Raw genomic sequence first — 21,084 nt, 5'->3', positions numbered from 1 at the left:
CAAAGGCAAGGCAACACTAAAAAACACTCTCAGCTACTTTGCAATAACAAACCACTTCCAATACAAGGTGTTTAAATCATGCTTTAGAGAATACAACATTATTTGTTTGGACAAAAACTAAAAGTGCTCCATAAGAGCATCAAGGAATGGAACAACACAAGCATTCATCATCAGAAAATATTACAAAATACACACATGCTCTTTGGAATTTAGATTCGGTGATCAACTACAAGGAACATCAAAATTAATAGGCAACTAAAAATAAAGCAAAAGTTCCTCAACCTAAAAACAACATGCACTCCATTAGACATCAAAGGCGACTTGAATGATAGATACGGTATAAAGATAAATTATATGAAAGCATGGAGAAGTAAGGAACACACACTCAACGAATTACAAGGAAATACAAAGGAATCTTACAACCTCATACTGAGTTATTTGTACATGCTACAAAAAACCAACCCTGGAACTATAGTTGACATTGAAAAAGGAGAAGATGATAGTTTGTTGTTTCTATGCATGGCCTTGAATGCATCTTTGAGAGGTTGGGCAAAATGCAAACCTATAATAGTTGTTGATGGAACTTTCTTGAAGTCTGCATATGGAGGAACGCTGCTCTCTGGTAGTGCACAGGATGCAGGAGGTTAAATATTCCCACTTGCTTTTTGTATAGCAGATTCTGAGAACAACAAGTCATGCGAATGGTTTTTCACAAAATTAAGAGAAGCATATGGAGTTAGAGAAGACCAGTTTATAATATCAGATCGACATGAAACCATAATTAAAGCAACAGACAAAGTTTTCCCAGAAATAACACATGGCTACTGCATGTTTCACCTGTTAAGCAACCTGAAAACAACCTACAAGAAACATGCCAAGGAATACAATGTACCTTTCTTTGCAGCAGCAACCGCGTACATAGAAAAGAAATTTGAATATCATATGAAGGAGCTTGACAACTTGGATAAGAGAATAAGGCCTTATTTGCATAAAATTGGATATCATAAATGGTCAAGATTCTACTCCAAAAACAAAAGGTACTCGGTAATGACTTCCAATATTGCTGAGTCACTTAACGCAGCCACTATGGCAGCTAGAGAAGTACCTATCACAAAAATTTTGGAGTGTTTGAGTGGATTACTCCAAGATTGGACATACACTAATAGGAAACTAGCTCAAAAAACAATGACAAGATTGACACCAGTTGAAAAACAAGCACTCACCAACAACTTCGTATACTCTTTGAGATTAACCGTAAGATTGATCAATTTTTTAGTTTTTTTTCAATTATTTCTTACAATCATTATTGTTGCTATTGTGTTGCTCTAATGTTGCCACCATACCTATACAACATATAATACAGGTAAAGCCAGCAAATGAATATCTGTTTGAGGTATTTAAAGAAGAAAAGTCATGGATTGTAAATCTCAATGAATGAATTTGCATTTGCAATAGATTTCAGAAGGATGAAATGCCATGTGGTCATACTCTTGCTGTGATGAAGGAGATGAACATAGACCCCTACGATTATTGTTCACATTGCTACACAACAAAAGTATGGTTAGAAACATATGATGCAATTGTGTATCCAGTAGGGAAACAACAACATTGGGAATTACCAAACTTTTTCAAAGACATCATAGTGTTGCCTCCATTTGAAAGAGTGAAGGCTGGAATACCAAAGAAAAGAAGAATTATAGCTACTTGGGAAACTAAAAAGAAGAACAAGTGCAACAAGTGTGGACAAATAGGTCATAATAGGAAGACATGTCGAACCCGACCACCAAGAAGTTGAGAACAACAACACATCAACATAAAAAAATATGCTAGTTTATCAAATCACCTAAATAAATAACATTGGTTTCAATTTTTTTTATTTTAAACACTTAAACATTGGAAGGAAATTGATTAATTTTTGTTGATCCCTTGTTTTACAATGAAATGTTTTTTTTATTGTCTTTATAGATTTTGGGACATATGAATCATACTGATATTAAGTCATAATTATTTGATGACCAGTTATTCTTTTTAAAACATAATTGCTTATATTATGATAATGTTGTTGTTAGGTTGCTATATAGTTGTAATAGTCAAACAAACAAAAATAACAAAAAATAGAAAGATGAAAGTCTGGAAATATATTGAAAAGGAAATAGTACCAACAAGATATCTGTTACCAAAATAAACCAAGAAACTAGACTATTATCTAGAAAACTGAAATTACATAAAAAAAAACACAATGTTTGAAGTTATTCTATTGTTGCTAAAGAGTTGTCACAAAGCTGCCGACAAAAAAAAATACAATCATGAATCCTTCAAACGCAGCCTTTTGCACTTTCTACCAACTTTTTACTAACTTTTTTAGGAGACTTCTTTTGAAGTTCAGGTTGACTAGCAACATTCTCTATCTACTTCATTTTTCCATAAGAATAAAGAAGAACAGCCAATCTAGAACAGTGATCTTCAACTAAAAAATCACTTGATGGAATTTCTTTGCAATTAGCAAAATACTTAGCAAATGATGCAACAAAAATATCACACAATCACTCCAAAATGGACATCATTTAATGGATTGGTAAAATGTAAACAAGCATTAAAAATATTAAATAGAACAAATAAAAAAAACATAGGACATTACTTACTTGTCCTCTTGTTGAGGCTATCCATCAACACTAGCAACATAAAAAGTAGCCTTGGAATCAACATAAATTACACTAGGGTCCTTTCTAATATTGTAAAAATTCAGCAACTCAAAAAACAATAGTAGCAAGACAGAATATGGCTCCATAGATGCAGCTTCATACCGCCTAGACTTCAATGAGTTAGTCATGTAAAGAATCCTTTCCTTTATATTCAAACGCCCTAGAATCCAATGGCTTTCCTTCATCATATTGATTGGAAACAAAACATGGTCACACTCAATCCATGGTTTACCATACATAAGCTTTTTACTCTTTATAAACGGAGCAATTGAATGCCTAAGGTTAAGAACTGATGCATCCCGATTCTTTTGCAGAAATTTCTCATAAAGAGAAGATATGCTATCACTGATAAAACAATTTGTCGTAGTGAAGTTCACCTTAGGGAAAGTTGAATACTTCCCATTCTTCCTTAAGTAATAGAATATGACATCAATATGCTGAAAACAACATGAAAGAATAACAAAATAAATTCTCATAAATCACATAATGACAACACATGCGCAACACCATACCAACATTAGAAAAAATACAAAAATTATATATAAGAACAAAAAAAAATCACCGAGTCTGTTAGACATTCTCCATAATGAGAAAGTGTGTGGAACTGCATCTTATCATTCTTTATATCAACTCCAAAATCAAAGGCAGACTTAAATGTATTCTTACCCTTCAAATAAACATTATTTTTTTCTGAAATAAAGAAAAAACATATTTAAAATAAAAAGAACAATATCAAATAAAAAAATACTAATAATACTAATAATATACTTCTCTCTTTTATTTCGACCATCAAGAAGTCAAATATCAAATTCCTTCTCATGCTCCTCGTTAGGGACCTCTCCAATGTTATCATCCAGCAAAAACAATCCTTCTACATAAGTCACCATCTAAAATGCTTCACTTTCTTCACCAGAACCAGAAGATACAAAATCTTACTGGAATTGAGATTTCAAAGCTACTCTAGGCTTCATAATTCTCTTCTCTATAATATTACTATCCTTAACATCAACAACACTACCAGAAATAACAGCACTAGACTCTTGCGCTGGTACAACACCAAGTCCCTCCTGGCCTAATTAATCACCAATGACCATGCTTTCAACAACTAGAGATGAACTGGAAGGAATCTGTAAAACAACATTGGATTGAAAAATGTATGCAATAATAGCAAACATATATAACAACATGTCAACAATAAAACACCAACAAATAAATAACAACCCAAACCTTCATTTTTTTAAACAGCCTCTAGTCCAGACATCACAATTTTTTCAATCTGAAGCTGACTTAACCCATTGAAAAACACATCAAAATATTTTGCACTAACAACCTTAAAAAAAATAAAAATAAAAAGTGAAAAATGGAATAAAATAAATATTTTTTAAAAAATAAAATTAAAATAAACAATCTACCTTGCTCGAAACAATATATTTTTCATCAATAACATCCTTAGACACAACAACATCGTTTTCAGCTATGTCCTCCTTAGACAAAATAGATACATTGTCTCCAAAATCCATAGATTCATTAGAAGCATCAAGTTCACTCTCCTTCATAGGTTTCACAACATCAGATACAGTTGCTACAACATTAGCCACCTGTAAAAACGACAACCGAAAAATACATTTACTGAAATTGGGTCATTTTAGTAACAAAATTGCAACACTACAACAACAATAAAACAACAATAATGAATAAAAAAAAGAAAATTGTACATACTTAAAATATATAATAACAATAACAATGAATATATAACTTTATGCAAAAAAAAAAAAAAAAAGTTGACAATAACAATGACCAAAACAGAAAATATCCATTGAAAAATATAAAATAATTACAACCATTCAATGATAATTATCTAAAAATTGGATATGCATCAAAAAACATAAATACATTAATGCAATAATAGAACAATAACTAAACTTGTTTTTAGTCCCAAACAAACAAAAAACAATGTTAAAAAAAAACTACATTTAACAAAATAACAAAAAACTCAAGTTTCAAACATAATAACAAAAACAATAAGTAAATCTTCATTTTGATGCCATGAGTGGACTGAAGTTGGCTATGAAGATATCACCTGTTCCGTGTCACTCTTAGTGTCTTCACTGTCAACCTCATCATCATCTTCTTCACTAACCTCATTTTGCTTGCCTTTAATATCTACTCCAGAATTTCCTTCTTCCCCTTTGTCTTCGCCTTCATCTTTCCTAGCATCCTCTTCTTCTTTCTCATTAACCTCTTCTTCATTTTTATTACTCTTCTCACGATCGTTGTCACTCCCTTTATCATCATCATCAGAATCATTCTCTTCACCCCACATTTAAAAACCAAAACATTAAACAACCAAACATATATGCATGAACCAGGGTTGTAACATAACCAGAACAATAACATAACAACATATAAACAACCCTACCTTATCAAATACATCCACAAAAAGAGTGTTGAACTTCTCCTGCATAGCAGACAACAGAGCAGTAACAGCAAGAAATTGAGACTTCACATACTCCTTCAAATCCAATAACTCTGCAGTCATTCCTTCATGCTTAGACACCAACGAATCCATCTTAGCATTTAAAGAATCAAGTTGGGTGGACCCATCAGGGAGGGTTGTTGGGATTTCACCACCAACAACCCACATTAGACACATAATCTATTTTTTCTTCCCCAACTTCATCAACATCTACGTTGAAAGCAAATCCACCCAACATGTAGACAGCAACCTCATTATCATTTGGCTTCAGATTTCTCAACATCAACTACAAAACAATAACCAAAAAACATAAAAATGTAATAGACAGACAATGCTAAAACAACAGTAAACTAACATATAAACAACATAAAACTATACCTTCATATCTGGAATATCAAAAACAGTAACCTTCAACAATCTCAGATCAAGATTACTAGAACAGCTCCACCTAGCAATCCTCATAATAGTTTCAGAATCCATTTTGCAATACTTCCTGTAACACCCTAAATTCTAGCTATAATTGTAGAAATAAAGATGTTGAAAAATAAATAAATATGTTGAAAAATAAACGTAATAAATCGTAAAATGTGTTGCCTTCTTTATTGATAATTTAAAATAAATATAACCAGGGTTTAGGAAAAATAAATAATAGTCTTTACAATAAAATAAAATTAAAACTAGGCAACATTAAATCATAAAGTTCATAATTTTCCCAAGAAAATAACACGCGGCTAAACGACCCCCACATATTCACACCACTCTTGCTATTGGGAATCTGCTCACCACCAACCATCTAAGGTTAACTTATTCTGCAAAAATAAAAGAAATGAATGAGCTTCTAAGCCTAGTAAGGAAAATACACAACAAATCATACATAAATCAATTATAATCTTATAATGAACAAATACACAAGCAATACTAGAATCATAATAGAATTCAAAGTCAAAATCTATCCCATATTACCGTCATACCAAAGATCACACATAGATCTAGATCATAAATTATATCATGCAATCATAACATTAGTCATAAACACAAAAAAATAATAAAAATCAAGACAAGCCAAGAAACAAATAAGAGTCAGTTATATAATCATATAATCAAACATATCATAAATTTCACAAGAGTCATAACAGAATTTATTTATACTAATTATACAACATCATAAAACCCTAGGTCATAACATAGCCTAAGTCATAATCATAAATCATAATCTAAATCATAGTTTATAGTCATAAGTCATAGGTCATAAGTCATAATCATAGATCATAGGTCATAGGTCATAGGTCATAATAACAAGATAGATATAATAAAAAGATAAGTGCTTATACAGGGGTGGCAATTAAGCCCCAGACAATAGTTCGTCATACACCAGACATCAACTTAGGTCCATCATAAAATTTTGGCAATCGAGCCTACCAGACATAGGTCCGTCATACATCATTGGACACCTTAGGTCCAGCCACACTGATCCCTTTATTGTACCTGAAATATTAGGTCATACAAAACATAAACTAGGTCATAATTAAACTACCTAATTTTCCTTACCTTGAGTGTGGTGCACAGAAACTATACTTGAGTCCTTTATATGCCAATCCCACTTAAAACCCTATTTCATAAACATAATATCATTATTAAAACATAAACTAATAGATCTAAAACTCAAGCACAATCAAAACTTAACTATACATCAACCTTGATCTTGAAGAAAAACCCTAGATCCTTAAATGCTTGCTTGTAGGATTTCGATAATAAGAAAGATAGCCCTGGTCGTGTGGCCTCTTTGGGTACTAGGGTTTCAAAGATATGAAGAGGTGATGGTGATGATGATTCCGGCCTTAGGGTTTGTATTTTGATGGTGGTGTACGACAACAATAGGGAGAGAGAGAGAGTGCGTGAGGGTCTCAAGAAGAGCTAGAGTGAATGAAAAAAAGAGAGAGAAGGAATAGGCTCTCAAAATCCCAATTTCATTCTAACTATAATCCAAATTTAAATTTAAATAAAATAGAACCCTAACCTCTGTAGAAAATATCTTTACATTATCTTATTAATATTTTTATCAAATAATTGAGGAATAATCTAACATCAAACTACATAGGAAAATTATCTCAACCTCAAACTATCTAAATCTCGTAATTCTGGACTTACCTGTAGTAAAATTGATATAACTAGAGCTGTAGAAGTCAGATTTTGAAAATCTTTGTACCGTTAGAAAGATAATTTAATTATCTACAATTTTTAGAAATACTATTTTTCCAAAATCATAATATAACTGAGTCAAAAATAGGTCCGAAGTTACAGTACCCTATAGTTACAAAAATTCTATGTAATTATCTAAATAACAACCTAATCCACAAATATCTTAACTAACTATAAAATAACAAACTCTAATTCTCTAGGCTGATTTTGAATTTACTAATTGGGCTTTAGGGCTTTATGTAGACTTGGTAGATAACAATTCTTAATAATACCACCCATTTTCCCACAAACAAGGCTACTAATATCATAAAACTATACTATACTATAATAATCATAACCACTAAATATTTTTTAAAAATATTAAACCTTATTCTATCACTTCAACTCAAGTTAAATCTATTCTATAAATTTAAGACAACCAATAGTCACATAAACAAAGAGGTCTAAGAGAAATGTAACCTTGGTTACTACACTTCCCAACCATATAGCGGCAACACTCATAAAACCAGACTTGAAACACATGTGGGCAACCAACAAATATATAATAAGGTTTAACTTTCTTCTCCCCATTTGAATTTTGTACAACATTGTACCAACTATCTAATTTGCCCTTCAAAGACATAATGGTTTCATCAAAAGATTTATTACCCCATGCATACTCACTATAACGACCACTATCAACAACATCTAAATCTTCACGCATAACTTATTTTTCCTTCCTAGAACTAAGTAGAAACCACTGCACAAAATACAGAACAACCAACTTTACAGCAGCTTCATCATCATCACCCCCACCTCTTAGCCCTAAAACACTCACAAATAGATTGGTTAGAAATCTTATCACAACCTGGCCAATATTTATCTAAAAAGCTATTTGACTCTTGTTTGAAATTCAAATTATTACACTCCCCTTCACAATCTAAACCAGAAATCAAAGCAAACTATTCAATACTAAACCTCAGCCTAATACCACTAATCATAACTCATAGCTCATACTCATCTGGCTGCTTAATTTCCCTCAATAACAACTCATGCATTGATTGAGGCTGAGGAATAAATGCAGGAAGATTCAAGAAAGTACAAAAACAAGTTTCAGAGAACTTTTTTTTTTGTTTATCAGACAAATAGTTATTAAGGTCCTTAATAACCTGATAAGTACAACAAGATACAACCTTGGCAGTAAAATACTGCTTCAGATTGATTAAGTAATGTCCATCCTACAAAAAAATATATAAAAATTAAATTAACAAAAATAGTAATGAAACAACCATAAAACAAAAAAAAAACATAACATAAACAACAACGGACATCAAAAGAAAACCAAAAACACAATAATATAATAACACCAAAACAACCACACAACAACAAAAACACATAGTAAACTTAGAAACAACAACAATAAAACAGAAACAAAAATAAAAAAATAAGCTCTGAAAAAATCTTCAACAAAACAACAATAAAAAAAACAAGCAAACAACATGATGATAATAGAAACTTTAAAATGGGCAAATTACTAAAACTATAAATTAACCTAATAACTTATAATGTAATGTCAAACAAACATTAAAACAAACACATTAGCTTCATTCAACTATAAATTATGATTCAACACACAATAAAATTCGAAAAAACGTAAACAAAAAACTCTAATACCACAACTAAACAACATGATGATATAAGAAACTTTAAAATGGGCAAATTACTAAAACTTACAATACATATTCAAACAAATATTACAACCAACACATTCGGTACATTCAACATTCAAAATGATCCAAAAAAAAACATGCAAAACCCTAATAACCAACATCAAAACAATACGATAGAAACAACATGCAAACCTTAACAACAAATTCCTTCAGATCATCTCCCACATCTTTGCTTGATTTCATTTTTTTCGCCTTCCTCCTTTCAACAGCATCAGAAACCAACTTTTGTTTCTATGATTGGGATTTTGATGACTCGGCTTTGGGCAAGTTATGAGAGCTTGGTTTCTCTTCAATCCGCTTCACAAAAGCTTTCTTCCCCATCAGCAAAGCTTGTTTAGAAATCTTTGGAGACTTTGGAATTTGTTTAACAGAAGGAGAAGGAATAGAAGATGTCGATCGTAAGATAGCCATAGCCGATAGATAATGTTATATATAACACCAAAGAACGTGGGCTTAAATGATTCAATAACCGTTAAGAACACAATTTTTAGGGAAAAACAAAAAAAATGAAGAGACTAGTGTGATCGTGGAGCAGAAAAAAAAAAGGCAATGGAGAGAAAAGTGGGAAGAGTGTATATTGTGAAGAGTAGAAAGAGTGGGAAGTTGTCCAGAAAAAAAATTCAAAAAAAAAACTTAATCAATACAAAATACACAGAAGAGGCAAAATCAGTATTTTTGTAATTAAAAAAAAAATACATAAGGTAAACATAAAAAATGTGAATAGTACAAAAGTTATTATTGTCGTGTGACAGTAAAAAAGTTTATATTGTGATAGTTTTGGCACTTTATGTAAAATTTCATATATTCATATATATAGGGAGAGAAAATTCTATATTGAAATTAGAATTATTGATTACTATTCTCTTGAGCAATTGAGAACCATGCCATGAAGCTAAATAATTTTTTAATCAAATTAATATTATGTGTACATATACTGATATTTTTAATTGTTAAGATATTTCAATTTTGAATTTAAAGTAATTTTATTTTTTTTAGTAATTTATAATGAAAAAATACATGTTAAATGTGTGAGGTACATTTTATTAGATTATTATTATCATTAAGATGGTAAATAGGAATAGCTAGATGAGAAAATGTGTATTGTACATTTTTTTTTTATTAAATTTTTTTAGTATTTTTCAATGATTAAGTAGTTAAGATATTTAAGCTAAATATCTTTTTAATCAAATTAATATGTATATATATTGATATTTTTAATTGTTAAGATATTTTAGTTTTGAATTTAAATTAATATTATTTTTTAGTAATTTTTAATGAAAAACTACATGTTAAAAAGTGTATGTTACATGTTAAACATAACAATGACATTGAAAAACACAGAAGATAAATTCACTTCCAATCAAATATCTAGCATAAAAACTATTGAAAAAAGGAAAACGGGTACAAAATAAGTATCTAAAAACAATTAATTGAAAAAACTAAAAAAATAATAGCAACAACAACAATAATAATAATAATAAAATAATTTGTCAAAATAATAATAATAACATACTAAAATAATATAACATAAAAATTAATAGTCAAAATAATTGAAAATTAACTTAAAAACCAATAAAAAACTATAAAAATAATATAACTGGCGTAAGACAAAAATAATTATCTCAAAATATTTTATCTTAATATTAAATTTAAAATATTTATTGTAAAAAAAAATAAGTGACCTAACATAAATAATTGTCAAGATGATAGATAGAGATATATAAACTAATTGTAAATTTCATAGTTCTTGTACTAACAAGCGAATAATCTCACTATAATAATAATATATTAATTATAAGTATTAATGGTATCAGAGCCATACTTCATCCTATTATACCGACGAATCTCTATTTCAGATCATGGCAAACGAAACCTCATCTACAAGTTCTGCAAACTCTAGTGCTCCTATAATATCACCATTGTCACTTACTCCTTCCCCATCTTTCCGTAAGTCAACAGACAACAAACTTGACTTTCTTTATGAACTATCATATGTTCCTAAAGAAAACAAGATTACCAATAACAACCTTCCTTTGATTAACCCATACCAAATCTTCCCAAAATCCATTACTCCTTTTACCCAGTCCATTAAAGCGTTCATCAAACCATCCTACAAAGCCCCAAAAGAATATATCCAAGCTTCTAAATTCAGCGAGTGCCAATTGAGACCTACTCCTGAGGTCCAATTCGTTACTTTACAAATCCCTCCTGAATTTATTCCCAAGTGGATTGCACAAGGATTCACCCATATTCATTTTGGTGCCATTCGCTTAGCTATTTCCCTTCATGGCCGAAAGGGCCTTCCAATTGGCTGCCGAATGGGTCTGCTCGTCACCCGAATGAGGAAATACCAACATGCAAGCATTGCAACCATAGAAACTACATTAAACGCAGGAACAGTAATAACTACACTGTTTCCTAACTTTAATATGTCTCTCAAAGACAACCGCTTGACTGATGCTTTCAAAATAAAGGTCCAACTTTCTGAAATTGACCAAGATCTTACTTCCATTGGAGCTACTCTTCACTACCAGATGGCATACAGACTCCAAGATCACGCTTTGGATCTTTCTTTGCCACAACTAAAGAAGCATTACTGGTCTCGGTAGACTCTACCCAAGTTCTAACATGCACTCATATTCCAAGGCAAATCTCTACAGATGATCTTATGAAGATTTTGCCCAGTTCATAGATAAAAAATTATGAGATGGTCCATCAACCTCAAAAATATGTACAAACTCTTACTGAATCATCTTATGACAAGAAAGAAGATGGCTCTATCGAAATAATCTTTGACATAACTTAAACAAAGACTCCCTATTGCTTTACCACCTAGTATATGATGACTTCTGTCACACCAGCTGATGTGGAAATCCAATCCCTTGATTCTCAAGGAAGCCTTATTTATGCTTTCGAATCTTCGGATGGACATAAGTATTGGGATGTTTGTGACTGCAAAAGCTACCTAAAATTAGAAGAAGACCTCCCAAAGCCAAAGTGACGTCCGAGCTCAGGAAAATGACTTAAGCAACAACTAGATCAAGGAGAAAAAGGAATAGGATTGTTAGGCCAACCTTCTTGAAAGTTTGACTATATAGTCAAATATTCTGCTCCCAAAGACTTACCTGACTCTCCTCTAGAACCAACTGGATGGGACATTGAGCTTCCTCCAACAGGCGCCCAAGAGCCTCCACTTTCGGCTCCTTAACAGAACATTTTGCCAAGCTACAAAAAAGCAGCAAAATGGATGCAACATCACGGAGAAGTTTTTCCTGCTCAAAATCAGTTACAACAAATTCCACAAGTATGTATGATGACTACTGTACGCCCTGATTTTCCCACGGGCTGATTAGCGAGCTGAGACACGGCCTAATCATGATTACCGTATGGATGTCCCCAGTACCGGAGCTGCCATCATAAGGTCCTATCTCCTTAGCTCGAGGTAACCTAAGGGTTCGCCCAGATTGCTCAAAGGACTGAACCTGGGCCCTGAAGACCGCAGGTCGAGGTAGGCATCCAGCTCGTGGTACGAGCTAGAGTTGGAGGCTGTGACCTTTTATAAAGTCAATCACGCAAGATAAACGTGCGTATATCAGACATCACGTGTCTGATATACCCCTGACTTCTTGGATACGCAGCAGGAACGTGCGTATTCAGACACCCATGACTGGTTTGGGCCGTGCGGCCCATTATCTCCTTACTTATTGATTTGACCACACTTATGTGTCAGGTTTAGGAATTAATCATGAATGTCACAGAGTTGATATGATAGGTAAGAAGGTCACGGGATGACCTTCTTACCAACTCCCAGGTGCCTTCTCCTATAAATATGGAGACCTTGGGAGTTAATAGAGGTTGGATTCTCAATTGTAAGAAATACCCTGTAATCAAATACACAGTATACAACAATAATACTGACTAGTGGAGTAGAAGGATTTTAACCTTTGAACCACTTAAAAAAAATGTCTTGAGTCACCATTTCATTTCTAAGATCATATATATGTTTCGGTTCAACCTAAGCACTAATCCATTTCTCTTCTTTTCTTAATTACCTGTTGGCGAAGAACCACGTCAACAGTTTGGTGCTTTCATTGAGAGCAAGTTCGATTAGTGCTGTCGCAAACATCCAACTATGGTGACCACTCGATCCAGGCACGGTAATGAGACAGAACAGCATGATGGGCAGGAGGCTCATCATACTGCCATCCCTAGTGAACAAGTTCCTGAAGTCCAACAGCAGCCAGGCAAACAGCCGACGGGCCAAGACGACACTGGAAGTTCGGCGCCCCGGCCACCTAATTCGAACCCGTGTTATTACACTGCGGTGGAGATGGAGAATGCTCAGCTGAGGAGCCAGCTAGCAATAGCTAATCAGCAGATCAAGGATGTGCTGGCCCGACTACCCCCTCTCACAACCGATGCTAACGTCGGAGAGAGGCAAGGCGAGGCTCCTAAGTCTCGCCGGGGTAACCGGTCCAGGCATAGTCGCTCGGACAGACTTCCGACAGCCAACTCCACTCCCTCGTCCCACCATCGAGAGGCAAACTTCAGAGAAATCCCACAAGCCACTCGGGGAGGCGACCTGCGAGATCGCCTTAACTCTCATAGAGGGGAGCCAGCAGGAGGAGACATCCATGCTCGCTCGGGGGGGCCTTGTCTGAAGTACGTAACGGTGGGAATGCCCCAAATAACCTATCTCAAGATAGGAGGGGCAATAACCCACCAAATATGTACAATGGATCTGGAGCTGTTGAACAGCCCCGGAATAACCAAGGACATCAGGACCAAACCCTCGAGCGCTTGGCTCAGATGGAGGAGCTGATGAGGAAGCTCCTGTCAGAAAAAGAAAAAGATGAATATGATTCAGGGGACGAGATGGAGCTCTTCACCCCCAGCATAGCAGCAACGGCTTACCCACCTAGTTTCCGTATGCCGCACTTCTCTAAGTTCAATGGAGACGGAGATCCGTCGGACCATCTGGGGATGTTCAACACCCTGATGATGGCCACAACATCGGCCCCGAGCTGAGGTGTCTAATCTTTCCTTCCACCCTAACTGGACCAGCCAGGCAGTGGTTCAAGCAAGGTAAATGATAGTCAATCAGCTCCTGGAAGACTTTCTCGGCAGATTTCAAAAGGGCATTCCGAGCCTCCCAGGCTGCCCGCGTTCAGGCCGACTCTCTAGCTAACGTGAGGCAGCAGCCCGGCGAAACTCTGAAGGCCTACCTGAGCAGATTTGCGAATGTCACTGCTCGGGCTAGAGATGCGGATGATAGCTCCAAGCTCATGGCCATGAGAACTGGAATCCTCGTCGGAGGGGATCTCTGGAAAGACATACAAAGAAAGGGAGTCAGCTTGGTTAACGAATTCCTCAACAGGGCCCAGGAATGGATCAACTTGGAGGAAGCTGAAGCCGAAGCCGCAGGAACCAGCCAGGTCCCTGATCAGCCCGCTGGAGTGGGGACAGAGGTCGTGGCAGCGACCCAAAACGTCACACAAAACAACCATCTCGGTGGAGGCAAAAGAAAGGGGAATGGTGAAGGCAGCCAGCACGGCCAAAAGAAGAATAAGTCCGTGGATAAGTTTAAGCCCATCTACGCAACTTATACAGAGCTCACCCAGTCTAGGGAGAATATTTTCCTAGCTAATTCTACTCGCCTCCCCTGGAAGAGGCCGGAGCCATTGAAGCACCAAAAGGGGAAGAGAGACGCCTCCAAGTTTTGCCGCTTTCACAATGATGTTGGCCACAATACTGATGATTGTAGGTATCTAAAAGATGAGATCGAGACTCTTATCCGAGCCGGCTCTTTGGCTCAGTACGCGCGGAATAGGGTTCCAGCAAGTTGACCTGCTCCAGAAGTCCCGGCCAGTCAGCCCGGGTCTCAGATAGATCAAGACGTTCCCCCTCCTGTGGTAGGAGGGGAGATATCCACCATCTTTGGAGGACCGCATATGGCTGGCACGAGCAGGGGTGCCCAGAAGAGGTACGTGAATGAACTTAAGGCGCACAACGAAGTGGAGTTCATCCCGGAACAGCACCTGCCGAAGCAGCAGCGATTGGACAGGCAACCGATCATTTTTACAGAGGAAGATGTGGGCCATGTCCAGTTCCCTCACAATGACCCTCTGGTCGTGGCAGTTCAGCTCGCCAATCGGAGAGTCAGGACAGTGGTGATCGACAATGGGAGCTCTGTGAACCTCCTATTCCGGTCCACGTTGGAGAAGATGGGTTTGACCGTTGCCGAGCTAAAGGCGACCTCCATGATGCTGTACGGTTTTTCGGGAGAAGGATCAGCAGCAATAGGGACGGTCGAGCTAGTGATCACCCTGGGAGAAGGATCTCGGACAATCTCCAAACTCCTCAAGTTTGTGGTCATCGACTGCTCCACTGCATACAATGCAATTTTGGGACGACCTACGCTCATAGCTTTTGAGGCCGTCACTTCCATTCGCCACCTCGCGATGAAATTCCCTACTTCTACGGGAATATGCACTATCCATGGCGATCACCTCGCTGCCAGGGAATGCTACAGCATTTCCATGAAGGGAAAATCTAAATCCGGGCAGCTGGCAATGGCCATCCAAGGCGGTGAAGAGGAATCTCAGGAACCCTTAGCTGATCCTGAGATTGAAAAACCTCAAAGTGCCGAAGGGGAAAATATCGTCTTAAGTGAGGCTATTGACCCCCGAATAGGCGAGGACAGATCCGAGCTCCAAGCTATTGAGGAGCTCGCAGAAGTAAATATTGATCCGCAGAACCCATCACGGATGGTCAAGCTCGGAAAAAACCTCTGTAGCAAGAGGAAGGCGGAGCTGGTCAGATTTCTGCGGGATAACCTGGATGTGTTTGCGTGGTCACACGAGGACATGGTGGGAATCAGCCTGTTGACCCAGATTTTGGACAACTGACACGGAGTCAAAATATACTTGATGTGAATGAATTTGTTGAAAAGAACGTAATGACAAAAAGTAAAAAGAACACGATATTTTATAGTGGTTCGGCCCCAGGATCTGGTAATGACCTACGTCCACTTAGATTGTTATTGATATGAGAATCAAAGGAGTGATCAAAGAACAAGGGTTCAATGAGTTTCACTAACCTCTGAAGAACAATACAATATTTCAAGTAGAATTACTCTAGTCTCCAATAATTCGAAAGCCAAAAGTCCCATCCTTGAGCTATTTATCTCTATTTATAGGCTCAAGGGGGATTACACGAGATTGTTACAGATATTCTCTTCTGAATAATCGGATACTCAGGAGATTGTGTGAGTTAATTTCGGGATTTACAAAGATCTTTGTTGTAACATTACATTGTATGCGGAACCATCAACTAGACTGGTCGCAGGAAAGACTGGGCCGCCTCCTGCTTATAATATATCTCCTAGTCGATACACTAGCAGAGTTCCTCCAGGTGTCAGCCACGTGTCCAGGGATCACTTGCCACGTCATTAATGCCAATTTTTTGGATAACATTTGCCCCCCAAGTTTATTTATTACGAGAAATAAATAAACTTTTGAGCGAACGACTCTTTGGTAACCCCGCCATACGTGTCAAAACCCTTCGTGTGTTTTTGGAAAAAGTAACCTACTCCTGTCTAATCATGACTTTTCGGTTCCCCAGTAATAATACGACGGCTATCTCGCTTCCCCATACTTCGAAAGAGGGAAACTGATGATTACACCTTTTTAATGCCACAGACAAACTTATATAACATCTCCGAAGTTTTCTTTTTCTTTTTATGCACGCCATTACTCATTCCAGAAACCCTAAAACCAGAGCTTTCGTCTTCTCTCAGAGACCGTTCTTCTGTACTCTCAAGATTCAGCCCGAGAGCTCCTTAACCTCCGAAGACTTTTTATCATTCTCCACGATCTTCTTTCTGGTAAGTCTTCGAATCTTTATGTTTTGTATTTTCGTAATGCATGCTTCTGTATGTCGACTGTTTGAGTTCATCTTCTTCTGGTTTGAGATGCTTGTCAATAGAATATCTTGTAGGTGAAAAAGGGTTACGAGTTAGTTTAATAGTTGGGATCATACTTTTAGGACGTAAAATCGAAGTAAAAATTTGATTTTTAGGCCAGTTGAAAAATAGGTTTTTCCCGCCCTTAGGGGAGTTGAAAAAGCTTTTTTTAAAAAAAACTTTTTGCTTTCACCCTTTGATCCGTTTCTCAAACTGTTCGTGTGGAAAAATTTAGCTTTGTGTTAGAATGTTGCTGTATAAAAGCTTGACTTTTATACTCGATCATCGTTATTCTAAAAAGCCTTTAAAAATTATTTATCCTCACCTCCCCATTCTTCTGTTTGCAGACTTTGATGCCAGATTTGTGGGGAGGTGAACGGCCCATCGACGACGATCTTCTCGCCCAGCTGCTCGAAGGCGAAGAACGACCGACCGACCGAATTCACGAGATTCCCTTTTCACGATCTTCTTCTAGACCTCGTCCTACTCCTCCTCAAATGGCTTGTTCCAAATCTTTAGGCAAGAAAAGACCTGAATCCGACGATAGTCCAAACCCTCCTGCCCAGCCTGATTCACAGGCCAGGGTTCCTTCGACCAGTGGCCGAGAAAATCCTGCTCCTGACCCTAATATCCAAACTAGAGCCCGCCCTCGCCATCAGAATCTGCCTGATGTCGAGTGGTATTTCTCCCCGACCAGCCTAGTGACTCCTAGGATGCTTGCTAACTACCTTAGGAAGTATCCCCTCACAGGGGTTACTCTCAAAATTCCTGCTGCGGACCAAAGGGCTAACCTCCCCGGAGGTGTATATAGTGCTTGGTCTCGGTACCACATAGAGGCGGGGGCTATCCTCCCTCTTCATCCTTTTTATTAGGGGGTGGCCGACTATTTTGGTGTCGCCCCCTTCCAAATTACTCCGAATGGATATAGAATGCTGGCCGCACTCTACATCCTGTACAAGCTTAAAAAATGGCCAGAACCTACCCCCCATGAGGTCAATTATCTCTTTGACCTCAAGTCCAACCCTCAACAGTATGGGACGGGCTTCTTCCATCTTTGTCATCAGGAGACAAACTGGATGTTCCTGAGTGCCACCACGCACATATCCAACGTGGGGCAGTACAACAAGGAGTACTTCCTTACTCCAGACATAACTAGCAACAACTTGGCCTTCGCTCGAGGGGGTAAGTGCTGCTTTTACTGGTCGGTACTTTTCATCAGCGAATTTCCCCTCATTTTTCATAAAATACTCTTCGTCTTTCAGGCCCATGGTTACATCCGACCCCAACACCAGACATGGTGGTGAGGTCCAATGCACTGGCCAAGATGACAGACGCAGAAAAAAGTGTCAAGTCCCTGGTCACTGATGAGAATCTGAGGCTAGCTGGCCACCTGGCTCCTCGCCATGAAACAAGAGGACCCGTGGTATCCGATGCCACTGCCGAGGGGGTTCCCGAGCAGCAACCTCCTGCGTCCCCTCCCCGAAGGAGGCCGACGGGGGTTACAATTAGGGAGCCCACGGGCAATCCTTCCGCAGAAAGGCCTTCTGCTCCCCAAGGCAAGGGGAAACAAAAGGCAAAAGAGCCGGTTGTGGACTTGGGGGAATCCTCTGATGAGAACGGTAAAGTTATTTTGCTTTTAAATAGCTTTCACATTCCCTGTCACATGTTTGACGGGGAGGGCAACTTTACATATACTCCAAATCTAGGGCCAAACTTCTTCATGCCAGATAGTGAGTGTATGACTAATAGAGTCAATAAAGTAGCGACCAGTAGTTGTAGCTCGGGTATTAACCTTGTGACCTCTTTTCTATTTGATAAAGAGATTTTATCTGCTTTTATCTTACCCTTTGAATGTGTTTACTTGTATGCGGATATGGCTACTCCCAACGTTTTTTACTTATACCAGGCTGAGGAGGAAGTAGAAGTTCCTCTGGTTCGGCGGAAGTCGTCAAGGAGACACAACGGCGAAACAAGCCAGGGACCTGCCAAAAAGAGTCAAACAGAAGATCCTTCCAAGGACGTGCCAACTGGGAAAACTTCTACTCAGCCTTCGGCTCCTACTGAAAAGGAAACTCCGCCTGCGACGACGACCCCTCAACCTGCAGCGACCAAGGAACCGACGCAGCAGGACGAAGCTCTCGGGGCCAAACTCTCGAGCCGCGCTCTGCAAGCGACCAAGGACCGCCTTGCACACATCGTGAAGTACGATCGTAGTAAGGATACGATGGCTGAGGCAGAGAAAATGGGGGTCGACCAGATTCTGAACAGGGCCCTAAATGAAATGGCCAGCGTAAGTGCTTCTTATCTCTTTGGCCTTAGTCTTTTATTCTTTGCAACAGGTTCTAAATTTTATCCTTTGTCCACTGGCCTTGCTGACTGCAACTGCTGCTCGTACCCGTGCCCAAGCTACCATCGACCAGGCTCGGGCACAGGCCATCGAAAGGTACCAGGTGAAAGCAGCCGAGGACCTTTCGGCTGCAGAGGCCAGGAATGCGAAGGAGTTGGAGGCGATCGTTCAGCAGAGGGATGCTGCGGTGACAAAGCTATCGGAGGTTGAAGCTTCGAAGGCAGCTATAATAAAGCAGAGAGAGGAGTATCACGAGGCCAGCCGAGTCCAATATCGCGAATGCAAGAGACTGGGCGAGGAGCTCAAGTCCAAGGACGAGGCCATCACTACTCTTGAGAGCCAAGTAGAGCAACTAAAGCTTGACAACTCCAAAAATCTGGAAAGGTATAAGAACGCGACGCTCCAGTGTTTTTACAACTTCTGGAAAAATAATCAGGGCGCAAACTTCGGTTATCATTCAGAAGATGTTAGGAATGCTGAGTTGGCCCGCTGCACTGCTCAACTGGCTGAAGAGGAGGCAAGAGCAAGGATCCCTGCTTTCCCAAGCATCACTGGTGCAGAGGAAGAAGGAGTCGTTGAGGACGCGGCCAATCAGAATGCTGATAAAGACCCTCCTGCTCCCAATGCCTCTTGAGCTTTTTTATTATTTTTTCTTTCTTTTGATTACACGACCCACGGGTCGTGATGTAAAGACAATATCTTTTTTGAATTTGCTGCATGGGCAGCAAACTTTTCCTTTTATTTGAACAGTTACATCCAAGCAGTGATGCTTGCGGTGTAAAAGATTGCTTTATAATGTTATAATATTTTCATCTACTATAACATCTGTCCGCATGACCAAACTTAGCTTAGTACTTTGGCTTGATTTAACAAAATATAAATTTTGAAAAATACTCTAAGTACCTTAGCATGCTTTCACACATTTTGTTCATGTGTTTACATACCTCATGGTACGCTTTGCTATCGATGTGCCTTATATGCCCCCCAAGTGATCGAGGAGCTTTAGGTCCTTGGTCACTTGCCTTGACCATGACCTGTTCGAACATTTCTGCTCGGGTGAAAGAGTAATACTTGTAATACAGCAAAACAACACACGTAATGAACAAATACTTGTAAATATAAATTTACAAAGGTTGGCAAGAATGACTGGTTGCACATAGTCCCTTATAATCTCGTATTAAAAATGGACTAAACATGTCTTTACGAGTGATTCTAAAATAGAATCTTACATATACGAGCGATTAGCCATACAGCGTGGCTAACCCTCTTTGCTAAACTTGTAAAAAGAAAATTTTATTACAAGCCAGTCCTTTAAAAAGGACTGTTCACTGATAGTACTTGCGCAGGTGTTCTCCATTCCAATAACGTAGAACGAGATCTCCGTTTAGGCGTGCAAGTTTGTAGGTGCCCGGATGAAGGACTTCTTCAATCTGGTAAGGTCATTCCCAATTAGGTCCGAGTACTCCAGCAGTGGGGTCGCGGGTATTTAAGAAAACTCATCGTAGCACCAAGTCACCGACGTTGAATTTTCTTTCTTTAACTTTGGAGTTAAAGTACCGGGTGAATTTTTGCTGGTACGCAGCAACTCGGAGTTGGGCCTTCTCCCGTATTTCGTCAATTGAGTCTAGGGACTCCATCATTAGTTGGCTATTCTGGTCCTGATCGTATGTTAGGCGTCGATGTGAGGG

At 38.0% G+C, this 21,084-nt stretch overlaps 1 protein-coding gene across 1 annotated transcript; it reads left to right on the top strand.

Annotated features, from left to right (window-relative positions):
• Positions 1–444: 444 nt before the first annotated feature.
• Positions 445–1,795, top strand: LOC133814968 (uncharacterized). The gene is made up of 4 exons (XM_062247868.1): positions 445–622; positions 677–1,254; positions 1,364–1,420; positions 1,463–1,795. The coding sequence occupies exons 1-4, from the start codon at positions 445–447 to the stop codon at positions 1,793–1,795; spliced, it is 1,146 nt and encodes a 381-aa protein (XP_062103852.1).
• Positions 1,796–21,084: the final 19,289 nt, after the last annotated feature.

This window comes from Humulus lupulus, chromosome 2, assembly GCF_963169125.1.
Source record: "Humulus lupulus chromosome 2, drHumLupu1.1, whole genome shotgun sequence".
Taxonomy (NCBI): domain Eukaryota; kingdom Viridiplantae; phylum Streptophyta; class Magnoliopsida; order Rosales; family Cannabaceae; genus Humulus; species Humulus lupulus.
The sequence above is the reverse complement of the archived record's forward strand: the minus strand, read 5'-3'. Positions and strand labels throughout refer to the sequence as shown.

What these genes read in the sequence shown, in the direction of transcription:
- LOC133814968 (XM_062247868.1), top strand. Translation starts at nt 445, where the DNA reads ATGCTACAAAAAACCAACCCTGGAACTATAGTTGACATTGAAAAAGGA. An exon ending in TGGAGGAACGCTGCTCTCTG is followed by an intron (nt 623 to 676) that starts GTAGTGCACAGG and finishes TTTGTATAGCAG; the next exon opens with ATTCTGAGAACAACAAGTCA. An exon ending in TATACTCTTTGAGATTAACC is followed by an intron (nt 1,255 to 1,363) that starts GTAAGATTGATC and finishes CATATAATACAG; the next exon opens with GTAAAGCCAGCAAATGAATA.